At 36.8% G+C, this 21,314-nt stretch overlaps 2 protein-coding genes across 14 annotated transcripts in view; one reads left to right on the top strand and one right to left on the bottom strand.

Moving 5' to 3' along the window:
- BCAR3 (BCAR3 adaptor protein, NSP family member) overlaps positions 1-5,215 on the top strand; it is a 94,413-nt gene extending 89,198 nt beyond the window's left edge. For all 11 annotated transcript variants that reach the window (XM_085068093.1, XM_085068086.1, XM_085068087.1 and 8 more), the window contains 5 exons: positions 1,053-1,168; positions 1,983-2,154; positions 2,359-2,482; positions 3,343-3,555; positions 4,354-5,215. In XM_085068093.1, coding sequence (XP_084924219.1) covers positions 1,053-1,168; positions 1,983-2,154; positions 2,359-2,482; positions 3,343-3,555; positions 4,354-4,541 — 813 coding nt within the window. In that variant the 3' untranslated portion in view covers positions 4,542-5,215. The remainder of the gene's footprint in view (positions 1-1,052; positions 1,169-1,982; positions 2,155-2,358; positions 2,483-3,342; positions 3,556-4,353) is intronic.
- Positions 5,216-5,674: 459 nt separating this feature from the next.
- The window catches only part of FNBP1L (formin binding protein 1 like), a 57,889-nt gene continuing 42,249 nt past the window's right edge, over positions 5,675-21,314 (bottom strand). Inside the window, exons 8-17 of one of the 3 annotated variants that reach the window (XM_085068098.1) lie at positions 20,527-20,673; positions 19,540-19,743; positions 17,047-17,205; positions 13,599-13,613; positions 11,481-11,590; positions 10,761-10,893; positions 10,213-10,307; positions 9,567-9,715; positions 9,021-9,179; positions 5,675-7,980 (exon numbers count right to left, since the gene is read on the bottom strand). In XM_085068098.1, coding sequence (XP_084924224.1) covers positions 7,973-7,980; positions 9,021-9,179; positions 9,567-9,715; positions 10,213-10,307; positions 10,761-10,893; positions 11,481-11,590; positions 13,599-13,613; positions 17,047-17,205; positions 19,540-19,743; positions 20,527-20,673 — 1,179 coding nt within the window. In that variant the 3' untranslated portion in view covers positions 5,675-7,972. Of the gene's footprint in view, positions 9,180-9,566; positions 9,716-10,212; positions 10,308-10,760; positions 10,894-11,480; positions 11,591-13,598; positions 13,614-17,046; positions 17,206-19,539; positions 19,744-20,526; positions 20,674-21,314 lie in introns of all 3 variants that reach the window. The other 2 variants (XM_085068097.1, XM_085068099.1) reach the window with 2 other exon arrangements.

Below are 21,314 nucleotides of genomic sequence, written 5' to 3'. Positions count from 1 at the left end.
ATGATGCAATGAGATAGGCATGTGAATTGGCCCAGAATGAATGCTTTGTACTGAGATCCAGGCTAGAGTTCATGTCTTCTTTGTGGCATCAGTAGTTCAGTTTGCCCTTTAAATAATGACATTTCTAATAAAGAATCTTCCATCAGAATATGGTAAGCGATGAGGTGAATGTTTGCTACCTGCATGCCTGTGATGGAATAGCAATCAGTGTCTCCAGGGGCTTCATATCACTCCTGTGTCTCTAGAAGTGAAACAGGTTTTTCTACAGTGCTGTTTTGTACTGGTGAGGCTTGTTGTACAGCCCAGATTGCTTTCATCATTTCATAACCAAAAAAAGCCTGCTGATGGGTGTATCAGAAAATTGCAGGCAGATTGGTTTGTAAATGTGTCAACAATACAGGCCTTAAAACAGCAGATAATCTTACACCATTATATTAACGTGGTTTTTCTTATTATTAGCAATCATAATTGTTATTGAGATAACCAGTAACTAATACAGTATGTTTAAAAAGCAAAGGCAAATAGGAGAGGATGTCAACTTTCACACACTGACTTTGTTAGGCACTCAACATTGTGTCCTCCTTAGTCCTTTTTCTGATTCATCTTTATGAGGACCCTGTGGTATAACCAGAAACATTCTGAGCAGTAGTGTTTTTAGAAAGTAAAATGGAAAAGCATGTGTTTATGTCCTTAAGGCAAAAAACAGTGCCTCTCTGACAAGGATCCAGGCTGAGGGAGCACTATATTTCCTGGAACTTGCATAGTAATCTTTTTCCGGAAGGAGAGGATGGAAGTTTGATAAAGCATTTTGGTCACACCTTTTATGTTTCTGATGGCTGTATCATGTAAAAAAAAATATTTCCTTGGCTTTTTTGTATAAGGCACTGAACATGCATAAGTTAAAGTTTTTCTTCGATGCCTGTATTCTAACGTTGCATGCTGTGCACTTAGCTCTGTATGCTGTGCATTTACCTTGAGGACTTTTATGTGGCATGGGGGGTTTTTTTGAAGAATGTTGTTTCAAAATTCATGCAGTTTTTTGTACTTGACAGGTGGCAAGGATAGTAGAAGTTTCTGAAGAGATGAGGAGGAATATGGGAGGGAACTCTGGTCTTGAACTGATCACCCTGCCTTACGGACATCAGCTGCGCCTTGACCTCATTGAGAGGTAAATGTTCCTGGTTCCTCATTTCCAGGAAGATGGCCAGAAGCTCGGAGCATGACTGCACAGTCCTTCTCACTTCCTCCAAGAATGCTCTCTCACATGTTTCCTGAATTCACGTGCACAGATTATTTAGTGACATGGCCTGTAAATTCTTTTTGCATAGGAAAAGATTCCTTAAGGTCATAAAGCAACTCACATGAAGTACAGGGAAAGGGGAATGGTGTTGAAAGCAGGGCCCATGGAACAGCTGAATGCCATCAGCTCTCCTTTACAAGCTCAAGCAGACTAAAATTCAGGGGACCTATAATCTATCTGAGCATGTGTATGTGTGGAGGAGACTGAAAGGTCATCTTGTTCTGCAAGTGGCAAGCAGCCAGAGGATGTAATAAAATAAAAAATAATCAGCAAAGCTTTCTGAAAAACCTCTTCACAAGTTAAGGAGTAACACTTAGGGTGTTCTGATCTACATTTTTTGCTTCATATTTCAGTAGTTTGATTGCTGACATCTAGAGGGGGTGTCACAGGATTTCAATGTGTAGGACAAAGGGAACTGGGGCAACTTTCCTGAAAGTGTTCATCCATTCATTGCTTGAGCAGAATTTTGTATAGCTAGTATCATCTTAGGAGAACTCATTAAAACATTAAATTAAAGCCTGTGTGTATATATTCCATATGTCTTTATTGGTTTTGGTGCAAAGATATTGGTAAGACTAAGTTTTCTGGGCACAAGATAGAAATACACCTTCAAACTGCTCTTCTTTGAATACATGTAAATTTAATAATTTGTAATCAGTTGCATAAACTGTTTCACTTACAGGCACAATACCATGGCAATAGGAATAGCTGTTGATATCTTGGGTTGCACAGGAAATGTAGAAGATAGAGCAGCAACATTGAACAGGATCATCCAAGTTGCTGTGGAGTTGAAGGAGTCATTAGGGGATTTATATGGATTTTCTGCCATTATGAAAGCACTGGAAATGCCACAGGTAAAAACTTATTTCTCTTTATGTTCCAAAATGTGGAGTTGTTTGGTGGCTTATTTAATTGAATTTGAGCAATTTCTTCACAACTATAAAGATCATCATAAGGAATTCTCCATGACTATTCTGCAACTCTATGACTAGCAGTGTACTTTTCCTGCAGATTGCTGTGGAGTCAATTAATGGGTATTATCTATGTTGCATTAACAGATCAGTAGATTAGAACAAACCTGGACTGCTCTAAGACACTGCTATACCCAGACTGCCATTATGTACGAAAAACAGCTGAAACCATCTTGCAAAGCTTTGCATGAAGGACAAGATGAGTGGACTAGTGAGTATGAGTGACTCTGGTTTCTATTTAGCATTTTAACTCCCCCCATACAGATTTCCTGTGTGGGGAGATGAGGCAGTTGCTCTTTCCATAGCTGTGCATTGTATGTTAAAATGACTACGTAAACTTGTCTAATGCCATGTGATAACAAATAGAAACAAACAGTCTGCCAGCCAAACATCAGTATGTGTTTGTGTGCCTGTATCCCTGCAGAATATAACATTCTTCCCACATACATACTTCCTCTGTGTGGAGCAGAAACTGACACATTGCATTATCTTGCCTCAAAGACAGGAAAAAAATCTCTTTCCTCACAAGAGAGTTAATTCTGGCAGATTTTGCGTATTTGCTTTGTCTATTGAATCAGAGTATGAATCCTCAAATGAAAAAGAATAGGGTTAGGTAATTCTTCTAGTCACATTAGGTGCTCCATTCTTTGCAGCTCTAGTTTCTAAAGAAGTGCAAGGCAGAGAAAATAATTTCTCAGAACATTTCTCCAAGAGAACAGGTAGACAATGAAAACTTTTTAGCCTCATGGGTATTTATTGGAATGACAGAGATTTAAAACCTCTGTTTAAAAAAAAGTGTTTAAAATCTGTGCCACTGTCTAGTAATTCAGCAGAGCCTTTCCCTGCAGCAAATACAGCCTTCCAACACTGATTTGTCTTAGTGCTCTTCCCCAACCAATCACTGGAAACTGGTAGGACAGGTGTATTTGAGGTAATGTTTTAATTTGAAAGATGGAAGACAAATAGTAGTTTTCCAACTTAAAAAAAGAATACTGCAGCTACAATACCTTCTTCAATTAACAAGTTTTATAATGTGTGATGATATATGATGTGACTGTTACTCTATTCCAGAAAGTATCAGTGCTCCACAGAACAACATAACAGTGCCAGTGCTGATGCCTCTTGTTACCTTGATGGAGCGCCAGGCTGTTGCTTTTGAAGGCATGGAGCTGTGGGAAAGCAGTGACCAAAGTGGTGAAATAATGCTGAGGCACTTGGGCACAGCTCGCCTGATTGCCCAGAACGCACAGACGTTTCGCCTGACGGCAGAGCGGCTGCTGGAAGGTAGGAGAAGCTGCTGCACTGCAGCACCAGCTGGGGGTTGTGTCTCTGCCCCAGTGCCCATAAAAGTCAGTGAGAGAAATTCTTCTCTTCTTCTGTGGGAGCTGAGATAGTAGCAAATGTCCTGTAGGAAACTGAGTCTGAGGACAACATTAATATTGTTTAAAAGCAGACAGTAAATTACTCATCACTACAGCTCTCCAGCATTTTTGCTACACATACTCAAAGTTCTCATGACTCAATATGCTGACCCTTCTGGCAACTGAATAGAAGTACAGTAAAGACTGAGGATAACTTCCTGTTTTCTGTACAATCTAGAACTCCTACTCTGATTATTAGAACTAAAACACCACCCCAAGATTCTTTACAACAGTGCAAGTTGCAGCACTCAGATCCTGACCACCTACAGCCAGAGGTGTAGGAGCAGCTACATGTCAATAATGTGACTTTATTTTTTAAACTTGGAGTGGGAAAGTTAAGGGAGTGGAGAGAAATATAATTGCTGCAGGCAGCATGCATACATAAGTGATTATATATAAGGTCTGGCTGTAGTGACAATTCTAGAACATTAGAATTGAGTAAAGGACAGCCTGGTCCCAGTGTCCTTACAGCCATCTGTGTGCTACTAGCATGTCAAAGCTGGCAAGGATTTTCACTGTTTTACTAGCTTGTTAATATCATTGTGCAAAAGGAACCCAGCACACTAGAGCTTACTTGGGGAGAAGAGAGTTTAAAAGCCATTTATACAGAATAAAAAAATTTGCCTGACGGTGATGCTGTGGCTTTCTTTTTACTTATTAGGTTTCCAGCCAGATGAAGAGCTGAGTGAAATCTTCAAGACAGAATTTCAAATGAGATTGCTCTGGGGCAGCAAAGGAGCACAAGTTAATCAAAGTGAAAGATATGAGAAATTCAGCCGGATCTTAACTGCACTTTCCCGAAAACTGGAACCTCCTCCAGTGAAGCTGGTGGAACAATTAAGTATCTAAGACTCTGGAAACACTATTTAAGTGATATACTTGAAATAGCCTTAGCATTCTTCTGGCAATTTGATAATGCATTTCTTGCATTTCACAATATGTTTAGAACTTTTAACTGCACAATGCACACTTGTTTTAAAACTACTGATTTCTAAACAAATTATTTATTTACTGTGTCACCAAGTCAGTTACTGATCCCTTTAAACAGTTAGGTTATCCCTTTATTTCCCCAGAGTTGCAATGTTTTAATGATACTGAGGAGTAAGGGCATTGGCATCTTAATATTAAGGTGAAGCAAACAGTGTAAATAAAATGATAGATTAAATATCTGATGTGGCAGAAAATTTGTATAATATTCCTTTAATGAATATAAAGCACTGTAGATATAATTGTAAAGTGCATTTTTATGCAAAATAATTTGCATATTTACAGATCACAGAAATACAGATAAAAGATAATTTCTGCAACTTGCAGTAACCAGAAGGCTCAAACATTACTGTACCTATGAAACTAAAAAATTAGTTTGTGTATGTGTTGGGACAACTTCCCTTTTTTTAAAGATAGCATCTGTAGTACTTCAGCTTTTGCAGGAGCCTGCACAACAGCCACGCTGCCAGGAATGAATGATGAAATGGCAAGAACAAACAATCCAGATAATTAAAATGCTTTCAGACATGAGTAAATGTGGGTGTATGTATGTATTAAACTTGCTTCATTTACTGAGGTGAATCACTTTGGTAAGTACTTTTTCCTTGGATGAAGGCAAAGCATAAGGTGTTACCACCTTTTATAGGAAATCAGTATGCACAGTGTTTATTATACAAAGAGAGTTTTAGCAGCAAATCCTACTTTGTCACATACAGAACTGGTGTATAAGGGTTATCCTCAGAAGCTGTACAAATATTTAAGTGAGAACTACAGTCAGAGCTGCACGTGCTTGTTGTCAGTAAGCCTATTTCTGGAGTGAGATGTTACTTAAAGCATTGAAAATACTGGAGTAGGATGATGACAAGAACACCACCAGAATCTGTTCCTCCTCTCTCCCACCACAGCAGTGGTTTCTACCACCAGAACAACAGTTTACAGACCTCATACTGAAAGTTGCCCTGTCAATCTTAACAGAAGACAAGTGGGGAAGCTAATTACTTAGACCATGAAAAGATTTTTTTATTCCATGAAAATATTCTCAACAGAGAACACTATTTTTAAACAAAGCATTTAACATTTAGGAAATCAACATGTGCACAAAAAAGGATTAAAAATTTACTGGAAAATGTTTGATTCTTTAAGACAACTCACGTTCAGAATTTTAGAGTAAGTGATTTATAACTAGCTGTGCAAGTACAAATGCTTTTTCCTATGTTTAATAACCCTCATACACGTTGCACTATCCCTCTCAAAAGCAACCTGCCTCCAAAGGAAGCAAATCCGGGTTTTAGAAAAACAAACAGTAGTGTAAAAAGAACATTTAGTCTTTTACCAGGAAGTGTTATTACTGACCTGCAAGGCTGTTAGCTAGGCAGACCACAGGCCACTTTACCAGAAAATACACAGATCACATTTCTTCCTTTTCACAGAATTACAGAATCACAGAATATTCTGAGTTGGAAGGGACCCACAAGGATCACTGAGTTTTTTCCAAAATAAAAAAGCACTAGATTTTTAAAAACTAAAAAGAAAAGAAAAAAAAAAATCCAAATCCCAGTAACCCCCCAAAAAACCCCAAACCCAAAAAAACTACCTAAGTAGTTTTGTCAGTATTGAGTAATGTCACATTATTATATAAATAACCCTGTATACAAGCTCCAAAAATCTAAACTTTAGAGTTTAATAGGCCCCATAGTACACTAGGTCAAGCTGTGTAATAGTGGTATACATAACAAAAGGAATAAACCTCTACACAAGTCACTCAAATTCAGTTTTACTGGTAGTTCCTAATAACACTGAAATGAAAAAGAATCCAGCACTGCTGCATCCACATATTGCTTCAGACCCCAAACAGGATGTTTATTATTCCATAATACGCTGCCAAGCAGCAGGTGGCTGGGTTGACAAGCTTGTGTTGATGTAAGTATCCCTCCCCCCAACATCTCTAGTCTAATTCTTATCACCCTAATCGATCAGATACGATGTATTCATTAATAGAACCACAAATGGGAGGCAAGACAACATAAGCAATAGGGGCACTGCAGACAACTATATTTACACGTATAAACATATCCAAATTTCAATTGTTTACAAGTAAAAGTGCACAAAGATCAATACGAAATATCACTCAAATGTCAACTGGTCCATACAATGAAGCATCACCTGGAAATGGACTAGCACTGGAGTAATTAGAATTGAAACTTCATAGTGAAAAACTAAAAGACAGTTTCCATAAAAATCTTTTAAAAAAATATTAAAGTCAAATGAAGAGATACACGTTTCAATGTATAAAATTCATGGATGCACCATGTATCCAGTAAAGTAGAGCTCTAGAAAACACCTACCGTGGCTACCTCAGCAGCTGCAGCACTGTGAAAGAGCTGAGACACAAAGCCCTTTGTGGGATACTGTAAGTGGTAGTGTTGGCAAACAACAGATTTAGGCACTCTAGTTTAAGGCAGCATTTGAATGGCAAGTGGTTGACTTCTGATAACAGTCAGCTTGCAGTGGTGAATCCTCTGGTTGTGCTCCAGGTTTTCAGTGCTCACAACAGGTTACTGAAGGGCTGAAGATGGACCACAGTTCTAGGAGTTTCTCTTGATTGCATTGTAGGCTAGAGCTGAGATGCATTATTTCCCCAAATTAACAAAATACATTACGGTCTCTTATCAGTTATGCCAAACATCTGGAATGTAATGGTGGTTGCAGTGGTATTGTTATAGCAGCATACATGGATACTGGGATGAAACTCTAGTGCTGAAGATATTTAAAGAAAATGATTTGTTACAAAACGAGACAAGCAATGATGGCAAAATGTTACAGAGAACATGCCTGACTGTCCTAGGCATGCAGGAGGAGGTTAACGGCGAGCATGGAGGTGGCACAGGCAGACTGATAACTGACACAGGGTTCTAAATGACTGCCAATAAAAGTGAGTTGGAAAAGAGCATAATTGAGAAAATCAAAACACAGCACAAGCTAAAATATAGTTTGTGCACCTGGGACAACCTAGGACAATGAAAATAAAGCAATTTTAGGAGCAGTAGCCTTTTTACTCTGGTAATGGATCTCTATTTTCCTGCACAAATTGAAGATTTTGTAATACATCCTTACCTATATATGGAGATGCTACGATGTTAGTGACTAAATGTATGTCTGCATGCATTCATGCAACTAGCTTTTCCCTTGGGCTTCCCAGTCTAGTACCCCTCCCCTCCCCTCCCCACCCCCACCCCCCCAGCAGCTGCATGTAACCTCCTTCAAGATCTCGCCCATTTTCTCAGAAACCCGCTTCAGGAACCTGCAGTCCAAGAGGAAAAAGAAAAGAACAAAGTTACTGAAGGCCTTTAGAAGACACAGAAGCGTGCTCAGTTCTAACAGGCCATTCTCAGTGGCTAAACATTAGCCTTGTACTTAATTCCACAAACTCTCATTAGAAATACGAAATAATTAACTTTTTTTTTATGAAGTTGTGCAATGCAGTTTCCAATCCTCAGTGATTTAACAATGAGGAGAATTACTGTACATTTAAGACATTGTCTTCAAACTCAACACAATTCAAAGACTTAGCTTACAGGCACAGATTAAGAATATAAAATCATTCCCTTATCAGGAGCAGAGAGTTGTCAGTAAGACATCAAGCATTACATGTGATCTCTTTTTGTTTGTTCAAGGTATCTAGAGTTAAAACAATGACGTCATGTCCAATACAGAACATTCTACATTACAAGTACTGAAAAGGAAGGAGATAGGCAGGTCAGTGGACTTTCTGTCCTTCTTAATCATAATGTTTTTTCCTGAGTATTTTTGTTGAACTTTTGGAATCAGAAAACATTTTCCTGTTTAAGAAGTGAAAGCTGCCAAGTATTTGCTAAGGAAGGAAATTCATAATTTTCAGTAACTGAGTTCAGTTAGTTATTAGAGGAAAAAGATCTCTGTTTTAAGAATATAGTTTTAGTTATAAAAGTGGGAACAGTAAATCTTGGAGATCTTTAAAACTTAAGTATTTTTTCAGTTCTCTATAAAAACTAAGTATTCTACAGAACAAGCAGGAATCCTGGTATTTTTCAGTTTAATAGCTGAATTGGATTTAGTGCTTTGTAAAGCAGGAAAGCAGAAGACACTGGTCCAAATTACAGACCAGTGTAAGACGCATAATTTAATGTGGTCATCTCTGAAAAGAACTATAGCTAACTCCCCATGCAAACAACTGATCATTGCTGATTTCTGATACTGTAATTCTTTCCATGAGCCTATGTACCTTACAATTTTTCCACTATTTTCCCTGGGGAATGTACAACTGAGGACTGCCAGTTTACTGTTAGATATAGGTTACTGCACCTTTGCTGTTTTTCTCTAGCGTTACATCTATATATGATGTTGGCACATAGCCTTCCTCTCCATTATGTCTTCGAGCTCTTGTCCACCCATCTCCTTTGTCCTCCTCAATAATGTACAAAATTTCCCCTTCTTTCATTGCTAGAGTGCCTTCATTATGACCTGGGAAAAACAAGAGGAAAAGAAGTCTCACTGTTCAGACAGAATTTCAAGTCATCTTTTTCCCAAGGCACAGTTTCCAAATTATACATAAACAGGAAGAATGAAAAATCTGTGCAAGAAAACATATGGTCAGACTTACAAAAAAAAAAAAAACCTAGTCCCAATTTGTAAAGCTGAATATTTTCCAATAGCTGTGCTAATATTTATCTTAAAACAGCACAAAAGTACCGCTCAGGAATTGAAGTAATTTAAAGTATCTTCACTGATCTTTTCAGCAATTAGTTACTCATACAAGTAATTTGCTTTAAATCATTTTACCTGTGATCTCCATAACAAACCATCCATGCCTTACAGTCAAAGAATCTCAGTGCATGTTGTTAACCTTACCATCAAAGGGATAAATTGCCTTGCAATGTCCTATAGCTGGTAATGGATCATCATCTTCAAACTCATCATCAAACTCATTGGGATGAGCATGTTGCTGTGGTGGGCCACGAACTTCCTGGTTGGCATCATCCGTGTAACTCCCTTCAGGGCTATAATGCAATGATTGGAGCATGAGCACTCTGAGGGGTTCTTAGCTCTAAAACTCAGAACATCCATGCATCACAGAAAGGGCAGGTCATGGATATTGTTTTGGAATTCCTATTGGCACTTTTTACATTACTGTCAGAGGTGTCTTTCTGAAAAAAACTCATCTAGCAAAAGCTTAAACTGAATTCTACTACAAAAACAAACATAAATTTGACATACCTGTCTCCACAGAACATGGAAAACTAGTGAGCCTTATGCAATGGAATAAGACAGGTTGAAAAGGCACTGCTATTTAATGAGCAGGTGTTTAAATTAGACAGTTTTTTAATGTTACCAGAATGGCATGAAGTGACCTCTAGAAGTCAGAACCAGTTAAGATTTTCCTTTAGAAGGACATACACTTTGGGAGGGTAAGTAACAACCATCACTCCTGTTAATTATCAGAGAGCTGTACTGATTGTAGCATAGGACATGAAAGCAGTAGAGACAGAATAGTGACCTCTCTCGGCCCTGTGTGACAAGGTGGTTGATATCGCTGCTGTGCCGCCGGTCGCTTCTGGCTGCTACTTTACCTTCAACTTCAGAGAGCCAGGCCTTGAGGAAAAAAGGCAAACATTGGTGTCAAAGAAGCTTGATTCTAAACCAGCACATTTAACAAATGCATTCAACTGCATACAGTTCACAGCCACACAGAGACTGTGTTCAGATGTCAAGTCTCATAATTACTTCACACAAAGCATGAACCTACCCTTTATGCTTAGCCTACACTCCATACTAGTGTTAAGGAAAAAAAAAATCTTTAATTATGTGTGAATTTCAGAGTAAGTGAATAATAATATATTCTTCTGAACAGTTTACATCTTTAATAATGTACATCCTCATTCTAGCTAGATGAGCGTACTTGAAAACACAGCACCCCACAAAAATTATACCAGGAGCACTTTCTTAAATCAAGTAGTTTTTCTGGGTGCTATATTTAAAACTGTAAGGGAAAGTACAATTGTACCAATCATTTACATTTCCCAAGGAACTGTTTTAGAGTCTAACCTCATTCTTGTGTATTTCCATCCGAAGACGATCCATGTTGCTCATAGTCTCAGTTAATTTTGGTTGCAAACTACTTGGATCACCCATTTGGGGATTTTTTTCATAAACATCCTTCATCTTGATGAGGGCATCTCTAAAAACGTACAAAACATGAATAATTAATATACCAGTATTGATTCATTAAAGCTGAAATAATCTTTAAGAGATCCTGAACTGTGATTAGATACCAAGCACAGCAGTGAGGAACTACTGGTCTTCACACCATGCCTAAATCCTTCTTCCATTCTGCCATTTTAGCACTCTGCCTTCCTTTCTTGTGTTGAGCACAGGCACACAAGGACGACAGCTGATGACTCTTATCTAACCAGTCTCACTACTGTTTCCCACAGTGTTTGTTATATATGATTTCCTAAATATTAGTAATGTTCTGTTCTTAAAGCACTAAGTTGCAGCTATCTTGCTCAACAGACCACACTTTTTCTAATGCATGACTTCAGAGCCAATGTTCCCTACACAATAATAGAAAGAATCAAAATGAGTATTACAGTAAAGCAGAAGGAAGCAGTGCTAACAGAACCTACAAACTATGAACTTAAAAATGCTTTTTCATAATAGCCTAGTGTATTGTCTCCTAGCTTTTGAGCACTGTTGGCTTAGGTAGAGGACATCAAAAAAAGCCAGAGAGAGAACCATGCAGAACTCCAAAAAAACCACACTCACTTTTGGTCTGTTTCCTTCTGTAGTTCTCTGTTAAGTTCATCGATTCGCTGTTGCAGTTTCTTGCGTCTTTGTTCTGGAGGGAGATGGCTGAAGTCTTCTAGTGCAGGGCCCTGCAAGCAGAAATGCTATGAAACAAGGTACATGCACATGTCTGGGCAGCTGAACTGACATATCCACACATGGACAGTGTTCACTGGAAGCAGGATGGACCTTCTTAAAAACTCTACTTGACAGACAGCTCTACAAAAGACCGCACAGAATAAATGCATGTTCCTGCTGCCAGAGTGTAGTCATTCAGTCAAGGGGCCTTCTGCAGCAGTTGGCTCACAGAGGTAATTCAGTATTTCTAGACTTTATTTTTCTGAAGTCATGTACCTCCTCTAATATCCACTGCTCTTAAAGCAGATATAGAAAGTACAGAATTACTCGAGTCTGGACAAAAGTCTAATAGATGTATATAATTATATATATATATATAATGGTTTCTTTCTCTGGAGTGTCTTCTGTGGTCATTTGGATGATATCAAAACAAAAATACTCTACTTTGAATCTTCATTCCAAAGCACTATTATAGTTCTCTTCCAGAATTTCAGCAATCCTAGAGAATATATTAAAACTTACAAAGTTCTGATGGATTTTACCTCAAGTAAAACTAGTATATGGAAAAAGCCTTTGTAATATCAAAATTTAAGTAAAAATTTGTTTATCTGGCTCACAACTTGCTCAAATATTCCAAGTCACCTTTTTTTACAAAAAAATGAATACAAAAACACCCCAACAACCAAAAATTTTCAGGGAGGGAAAAAACCTCTTACTTCCCAAACCTTTAAAAAAAATCCCAAACCAGCCAATTTAAAACCACCTATTGTTATGAACCCAAACCTGCAAACCTGATTGCAAACTTATGCCAAGATTATGACAGGCAGGATAGAAGGGCCTGGGTATGAAATGTATGGAAAGAGATGTTTAAGTATCTTGCGAGTTTGTTGTGAAAACTCTTCCCCTCAGGGTGACAGACACTGACAGTGTTAAGAAGGAAATGGACATGTATTAATAACAAAAGGTTAAGTTATTTTTTGTGTTCCCAGTTGCCTAAGGAAGTTGGTTTTAACACAAGAAACCCACTTGCCATTACAGTAACCCTCCATGGAGGCAAACCAAACTGGACAGCATTCGTTTTGTGAAGAAGAAAGTTTACAGAAACTTGACTATTGGGATTTTGATGCAAGCCTTAGGCTCAGGTGCCAAGTTTCCAATACCACCTCTTAAGATCTCCTTACCCCCTCAACTTCTTATACCCTTGTAAAATCAATCTCATTGCTTTTTAAGATGGGAATATGAGACATCATAAAAGAAGAAAAATCAAGATACAATGTTTCCAAAATAAAACAAGTGCTGCTTTCTGGAGGAAGACGAATATACACTGTGTATAGTTTCAAAGTCCAGAGATGCAAAATGACATAAATAAATTTCCTGTTCCCTTCAGAAAGAGTCTTCCAAGAAAACAGTTAAGTGTAATACACTACAAAGAAACAAAAATACAATCACGTCTTCTCTATCATTCTTCCTTACAGGTCAGTTTAAACCAGAGTATCCTAAAAGATGAATCAGAAGAACAGAGGTCTTTTTGTGAATTTTTAGTGATTTACTCTGCAAAACAATATTGACTTAGGCATGGTTTTATTTAATGCAACAGCTTTCTAAGCTTTCTAAGCATAAAGGTTCTCCCCTGCAAATTTTTCTTCCAAATTCAAAGTAGTGCAGTATTTAACATTTCTTCTTTACACAAATTTTGTAGTCTTTTCATATACATACTTTATGCTGCATTAACGATTTTCCTGACAAAGAAAAATCACCAAGTATTTCCATCATGACCAACTTGAGAATACTGGTCAACTCTAAAATTCCAAAATTGCAGATTAAGTTGCAGCCAGATCACAAGTCTAATTGCCTTACATTAAGCATGGATGATTAAGAAGACTGTGCATATGAGTGGAAAATCTGAAGATGTATTTCAGCACCTGACTTAAAGCAGTTATGATATGGAAACACTTTCAAAAGATTATTTTCATGCTATCTTAGCAGAAGTACAGCAGACAGATCAGCACACGGGCTTACCATCTTCACCGACCACTGCACAGTTCATTTGAAAACAGAAAGAAACGGGAAATTATTTACATGCAACGACCAGTTACAAAAATGATTAATGCCTAAAAATGTCTCTTTAAAATATTACTTAAGGCTTGACATTTTCATTTATAAAAAATAAATTTTACTATAAGCACAAGAAAATAATTGCTTTAAGAAATACCAATTTTTAAAAAAAAACTAGGTGATAATGGGTACTTTAACTTACAAAATTCTAACACACAACCTCATTAAATTGCTTTTGAATTTCAGTGTTCTGCATAAATGGCTAAAGAGCCTTCTACTGTAGGAAAAGAAACACACACAGCCAACATTGCACAAAATAGCAGAATTTGATGATGATGGACTAATCAGCCATATGAAAATAATTTGTTAATCATAGCTCAAAATCCACTACGATCACTCTTACAAATGTAGTTTTTACAATGTATTTATTATCACAGTAGATCTAGAATAAACAAATATTTTTTTCAAGATTAGAAGTAATTTATTTTACTCTTTGAAAACAACACTTGGGTCATTGCTGTTACCTAAAATTGTTTTAGTCCAGCTAAAAATAAAGACATTTAAAGAGTAAAGAATTTATCCTTAGAAGCAGCAAAAAAATCATGGGTGCCAGGAGTTGAATCTTGGGTTTAACAATCACAGCATTTTGAAGATCTACCATGTTTTCAGTCATTTGGACAACCCTTTCCAGAGAAACACCAAGCACCTTAGAAGACAGATATCTCAACTTCATTTTTGACCTAAGCAATTGTTGGAGCTAATGACTGGGGCACACACACAGAATTAGAACTTCTAGCAATGAGGGAAGTAAAGCACCTTCACAAATGATACTTCGGTAGGAATCTCAAAGTCCAGAGATACAAAAGTACATAAATAGACTTCTTGTTCCCTTCAGAAAGCATCTTCCCAGAAAACACACTATGGAGGTTTACAGCTCACAGACCTCTCATAAACACTAACACTGTGTGGAACTAAGATTTCAAAGGAGAAGCAGCAGCAGGTAGCAGCAACACTTACACAGCAAGTTACACTTGCTTACAACTTTTTCAATAACCTACTCTACACCTACTGTTTGCTGCTCTTGCTGCACATCATGATAAATGTGCTGCATGAAGCACAGAGTGCAGGGAGACTGATTTTGTGACCTCCAGTGCCTTGAGTGAAATTTTGTACAGGGCATGTTAAACAAAATGACCAGGATGGTTCACTGTCTGATACATGCCAACTCATGGACGAAGCTCAGTAGAAACAGAAACAAATTAATTACCATGTTACATGGGCAGACAGTGATAGGACAAAGGGAAACATTTTTAACCTGAAAGAAGACAGATTTAGATTAGATATTAGGAAGAAATTCTCTATTCAGAGGGTGGTGAGACACTGGAATGGGTTGCCCAGAGGAGCTGTGGATGCCTCAACCCTGGCAGTCTTCAGTGCCAGGCTGGATGGGGCTCTGAGTAGTCTGGTCTAGGACAAGGTATGCCTGCCCATGGCAGGGGGGTTGGAACGAGATGATCTTTGAGGTCCCTGCCAACCCAAACCATTCTATGATTCTATGGGTCAGTGGTTCTGCATGTCAGTACCACTTGGACACCATTTTCCAGGGACAAAAAACATGGGAAACAGCATCACATACTAGCAACTACTAAGTATTTAATAAAGATGTATTATAAAGATAAGACTGATCAATGAGATTTTTAAAAAATCTACTAATATTACAGTATACATTTAAGTTGAAAAGATTTTAAAAATATGCAATAATGTGGTGTCTGCTAAAATGCTTGCAGGGATTTTCAAAATATATAAAAATTAAATTTTCATCTTTAATGTTTTAAAGAGATTAACTCTTTAGTATGATGGCATGTTTGAGTGAATCTAGATCTACAGGATACTAGCAATGCTTCCTAATTTTAAAGAATAATTAAATTTAAATTATTTAAAGGATGTATTAATTTAATTTTACAACAACATGAACAATGTATTTAAAAAAATCAAAGATATTTTTCCATTAGCATTCTGTAGCTGTTAGGAGATGATTTTTTGCTTCAGAAAGAGGTTCTAGAACTACGGGTATTACAAGGTGATGATTTGTAAGCCAGAAGTCAATACATTTATTGATCAGCAAAATGGAAGATGTAATCAAAGCCTGTGCCATTCCAACAAGTACCTAATCCAGTTAGTTCCTCCCTGAGTACTAAACAAGAAACATTACCTTCATGACCAGACCAAATTGTGATATAATGACTCAGAAGGGGAAAGGAGAAGCTGTCCTCCACATGGACTTAGAGGACCACAAGAATTTTCTAAAAAAATGGCAGTGGTAAAAAGTTATCTGGGGGCCTAGAATTAGATGCCACATGACTTAAATAAATTGAGTTTTAATTGTAACTCATTCTGTTTCAGAATTACAACAAGGGAGCCTCTAAATTGCAGTTTTGCTGCAATGCAACATTGTTGTACCTTGATCTCCTCATTATCTCAACAACAGCCAACCATTCTTGATGCACATGAGACAGCAAGTCAATATAGTCTTGAAATACCAAAAAATTATTATATATAATCAAATGCCTCCAATTACATTATTATTTTGATCAATAAATATCACTAAACATACAAAAACTGGGCAGCCTATGCTTTTCTGACGTAACAGGACAGTGCCAGTATATTTATCACTAGTACCATAAATGTTGCTAGGGAACCACTTAGTATTTCCCTTCAACTGACTTCCAGCTAAATTGTATTTGCAGAATATGCCACTATATTAGTAAATTAATGGATAAATCTCAGAGGTTTTGGTAGTAATTGTTTCAGTAATTTTACCCTAAAGAACCTAGGACAAACAAGAGCAACTAATTAATCAGAAAATGCATTAAAATTAGAGTGTTTAAAATAATCAGTATTTCAAAATCTGCAATCACCATAAGCTATAGCATTTGATGTACAAAAGAAATTGAATCCTCCCTTCTTAATTCAGTGTCTCATCATCAACTTTTACTGTTTCAATTCAAAGTCAGCAAATAAGACATCTGATCTGTCAGACGATTTTTGTGGTAACTATATATCCAATGATAAAATACTGCAAAAATATGTTACATGATGGTAGGAAAACATTTGTGAATGTGAACAACAATGAAGAAAGGTATCAAACACATGCTGAGCACCCTCTTTATAACACCTTTCTTTTAGGCATGAGCATTTCAAATGCAATTAAGAATATTTCTATTTTAATTTACTTTTAATCTGTTGGTAACTTCTGTATAGTATGAAACAAAGTATCCTAAGTGACCTTATAGCTGAAGTGCTACTTTTAACCAAGTAAGCCTTATAATGAGGGTGAAGAGCATCAGAAAAGCCACATCACAAACACACTGCTCATAGCCCATCATGCATTTCAACTTGTTATCAAACTTACCCCTCTTTTGAGGCTTCTGAAAGAAGGAATTCTGGGCTTCCCTGTTTTTATGTCACTCATGCAATAATGCACTGGTTCAATGGAGAATATGGGATACTGGGACCCATTAGGAGTACTGGATGTGTATAAACTAGTAGGGGTTAGGGGTGGGGATTGTGGCTAATGTGGAAATAAAGAAAGCAATAAATAAGCCAAATGTTCAAAGTGACTTTAAAATGAAAATTCTGTCTTACAAAAATAAAATTTCCATCCAACACAGAAACAGCTCATAACATTCCAGACACATTTATACTATAACTGTATTGGGTTTAAAAGGTTTGTGTCATGAATTAATCTTCAGAGTTACAGGTTGCTACAGAGAATGAAGGAATATTCAGAAAATCTTTAGACTCAACACTGCCACAAGGTCCTAACAAGATCCCAAAGTTCCCTGTCTCTTTTCTTAAAACAGAGCTCTGCTATTGTCAATTTAGTTATAGTCATTCTGGAAGCTCAAGCATTCCTGCTTACTACTTCCTCCTACATATTGAGGACCCCACTCTACCAGGTTAGCCAAACCAGAAATATTTGGTACATCTATGGAGAACGACTAAAACAAAAAATATTCTCAATCTCTGTAGTCAATGGCTGCATGGCATTCTTAATATCATCACAAGAACCTCCTCCCCTTTTTTCAAACTCCTTCTCTCATTTTTTGTCTTTCATACCTATGCTATTCTTTCCCAGTTCAATTTTCCTCTACTATTTCCACTGCTGCACATCTCATTCCCTTTACAAAAAGCTTTTATGTCTTTGACAACATGAAAAATAGGTAAATGAATACCTGGAAGTCAAGACCAGCCATAGTTTCAGCTAAATGAAGGCCTAAAGGCCACCATGAATACCCCCAGCTGTAGTAAACCAGCTAATTTTACAATAGATAATTTAGGAATGTATTTCAAAACCTGTGAATAGTATTTGGAATTAAATATGTATCTTCCAGTAAGTATTTTGCTCCCAGCTGCTGTTTTGTAGAATGCTCTCTATCCTTCCCAAAGACAGGTAAAAAAAAAGGATGAAATCTTTCACTTCATCCAGGTCCTTAGGGAAGAGGTGCATGTAGTATGTACACACATATGTACACCTGTGACTCCATACGGGACACAGTAAGGCTGATTCCCTGAATGCTACACAGAAAGTGAATGAACTGGGGGGAAGAAAGAGTAGGGAAAGTCTTTTCAGCTTGTTTCAGCTGTTATCACACTAAGGGATTTCATATAACTACAGCAAATGCCAAGGTCCAGACTGAAAACCAGTGTACATTTACACACTCTCCAAAATCTCAGACAGAAGTCTTGTGGTCAAACTGGCAATTGTGATCTAATTTCAGAACAGGCCAAATCTCACCCACCTCTGCAGACAAATGCAATATATATGCCCATATGTTAATGCATTTGAACTGTTATGAATCATTAATTACATTGCATGAAGAGTAAACAATCAGTTTTAACACACAGCTGGAATTACATAATATACTGAGGATGGAATAAAGAATCAACTGTATCCTTTCTTTCTGTAAAGATGTACTTTCTCAGAATACTATCAAGTGGAAAATAAGTCCCACCATTAAGAAGCTCTAAGAATAATTTCCTGTAATAAATGACAGGAACTGGCCTTGAGCATTAAAATAACCTCATAGAAATTTATGGGAATCATTAAAATAGCTCACTGATATGCTCCAATACTAAATAATGATATAGCATAACATTTAAATATGTGTATGCTCAATTATTCGTTTATATAGCTAATGCATGTATTGACAATCCTTTTTGCTGATCCATGAAGGCATCTCACACAGGAAGTGTTAATTGTAACTCATAAGACAACAAAGGAGTAATTTCTATGCTTTCAAATTTTTCTTGAGCATAGGAATATTTTTACCCATTTCACAGTAATATTTCTTCTAGTACATTTACCTTTATGGAGCTTCCACAGTATGTTTTATCAATGACATATTATAAAGTGTAATGTTTTCAGAGAAACCTCAGGAGTTTTCAAAACTAGCAGTAGGTATAATAAATATCTATGTAACCCTTATATATATATAAATGTGACATTTAGAAGGGGGTTGCTTTTTGTGTCATAGAGACAGATCTGAAGTCTGCCCAATTCCAAAGCATATCCCCCCATTTTGACATTCCCAATTAACACCTTTTGTATGCAATTACAGAATCTTAGATACATTACAGTAATGGGAAGCTACTTTTATCAACTATTAAAAATGTTCCCAGACACAAATCACTAGACAGAAAAATGGAAAACTTCTGCAGTGACAACGTGATTTTTAACAGGGTAAGTACTCAACCTTACTCAAACCTTCAGATCTCCTTACACATACGTTAAAAGACATTGGCAGGCAAGGGGAAGGTTTTTTTAAAATACATAAACTGCTGCTTCCATGCACTCTAGATGTTCAAATTTTAATTTTCCAAATAGTAATTTCTTAATTGTTACCTTTGGTTTCTTTCCAAATAGCCACAGCTTTCCTTTAGCCTTGCCAACTGTAGTTTTTGTATCAATTCTCATTCCCTCTTGCTTTGGTGTACTGATAGTTCCATCAGAGATAGTTCTGTAAATATTCTGACTGTAGTCTTCAAATGGAAAATCTCCAGGAGGTTCAAAACCAGATTTGAAGCAGTCTATCACTAGTTGAGAGTCCTAAACATGGGACATTAAGGAGTTTAAAAAGCAAACTCATCAAGAATCAGAGACAGAAAAAACAGGGAGACAAATTTTTCATTTAATTGCAGAGATGCACAGATGGGAAAGTAAGAGTGAGCTCAAAACACACACTTTTGGACAGAACAAGTCAAGATAACAACATTCTTTTATCTCAGCAGTGTTTATGAAAGTATAGCAAAGCATGCTCTGCTATTCAGAATATTCCAGCAAATATTTCCCAAGGGTTATCACAAATTTAAAATAGAACATGCTTTAGGGCTAAACTACTTTCCACACTTTCATCTTTCACCACTGGCAATGAAATGAAGACAGAACTAAGAAACTAGATGTACCAGATATATCTTACTAGATGTAGTAAGATGTAATAGGAAAGAACCTGCTGCAGTCAAACAGGACACAGAATGACACTTTGTTAACTGAACACCCTTTATATGATTTAATGCCACATACAGCAGAAAACACCAACCATGCTGGTATTCCAGGATATTTCGGGATAACCAAAACAATGTGTCCAAAATCAAACCCAGTAAGAACGTGTCAAGGATATTCAGATCACACAAAATCAATAAAGCAGGAAGAGAGCAGACAACAAAAGCAGAAGTAATCACTTCTGCTGAAATCGGAGTCACAACACTTTTGAAGCAAATATTTGACAACAGAAAGACAAATGTAGAGAGTAAGTCAGTCTTTCCCCTCTCCACAGCTTCTGTATTTGTCAAATTGCTCACACACATTAAAAAAGTTACTCAGTCTACTTACTCTATGTTCATCAACTGATTTTGCTGCAAGGATCATCCCTTCTAAGCATTTTGAGATAATTGGAATAACCTTGCGCTCAGAGTCAGCAAAGCCTTTGTAACATTCACTGAGTTTGATGGTCCTTCTTTCATCCATTTCTTGAAGTTGCTGCAAGTGCAAAGAAAGATAAAATAAAGCTTTCATTTGCAGATTTTTTTTCCTCCTCAATCCTGACATATGCAGTTACTGTGGTCACCACAGTGTGGGACAGAATTTCTGTGCTTTCCCACTATTTTTATTAACAAAACAGAACTTAAAAAGTCCTTTCAGACACAGACTTAAAATACCCAGAACAATAGTTACAAAGAGTTTGTGCTCTTTGATTTCTAAAAATCATGTAAAGGACTGGACTTTCATTTCCTCCTTCTTTCATAAAGCACGTGCACAGTGTTTACAAGCAACTATTCAGTTTAAAGTATTTGTTTCATGCAAAAATGAAAACCACAGTGAAGAAATTTTACTGATTTCTACATCTCCTCCCTCTCTCCTTCTAGTAGTTCCAAGTAATTATCCTTTGGCAATAAATATCTTCATCTTGCTTTTATTTTTATACCTTCCAAGAAATACCAATCATTTAAAAAATAGGAAAAAGACAAAAATTTAAAATTATCTGCAGTTTAGACACACTAATTTGAAATACAAACCATTTCCTTTAGAAGTGTGCAAGAAAATAAAGAAAAGAATACCATTACATAATATTTGCAATAAAAGTTCACTGGAACAGAACAAAAAAGAAACAATTAAAGAGA

This window comes from Lichenostomus cassidix, chromosome 8, assembly GCF_008360975.1.
Source record: "Lichenostomus cassidix isolate B80296 chromosome 8, HeHo_3.0, whole genome shotgun sequence".
NCBI classification, from domain to species: domain Eukaryota; kingdom Metazoa; phylum Chordata; class Aves; order Passeriformes; family Meliphagidae; genus Lichenostomus; species Lichenostomus cassidix.
This window is presented reverse-complemented; position numbering and strand designations above follow the sequence as displayed.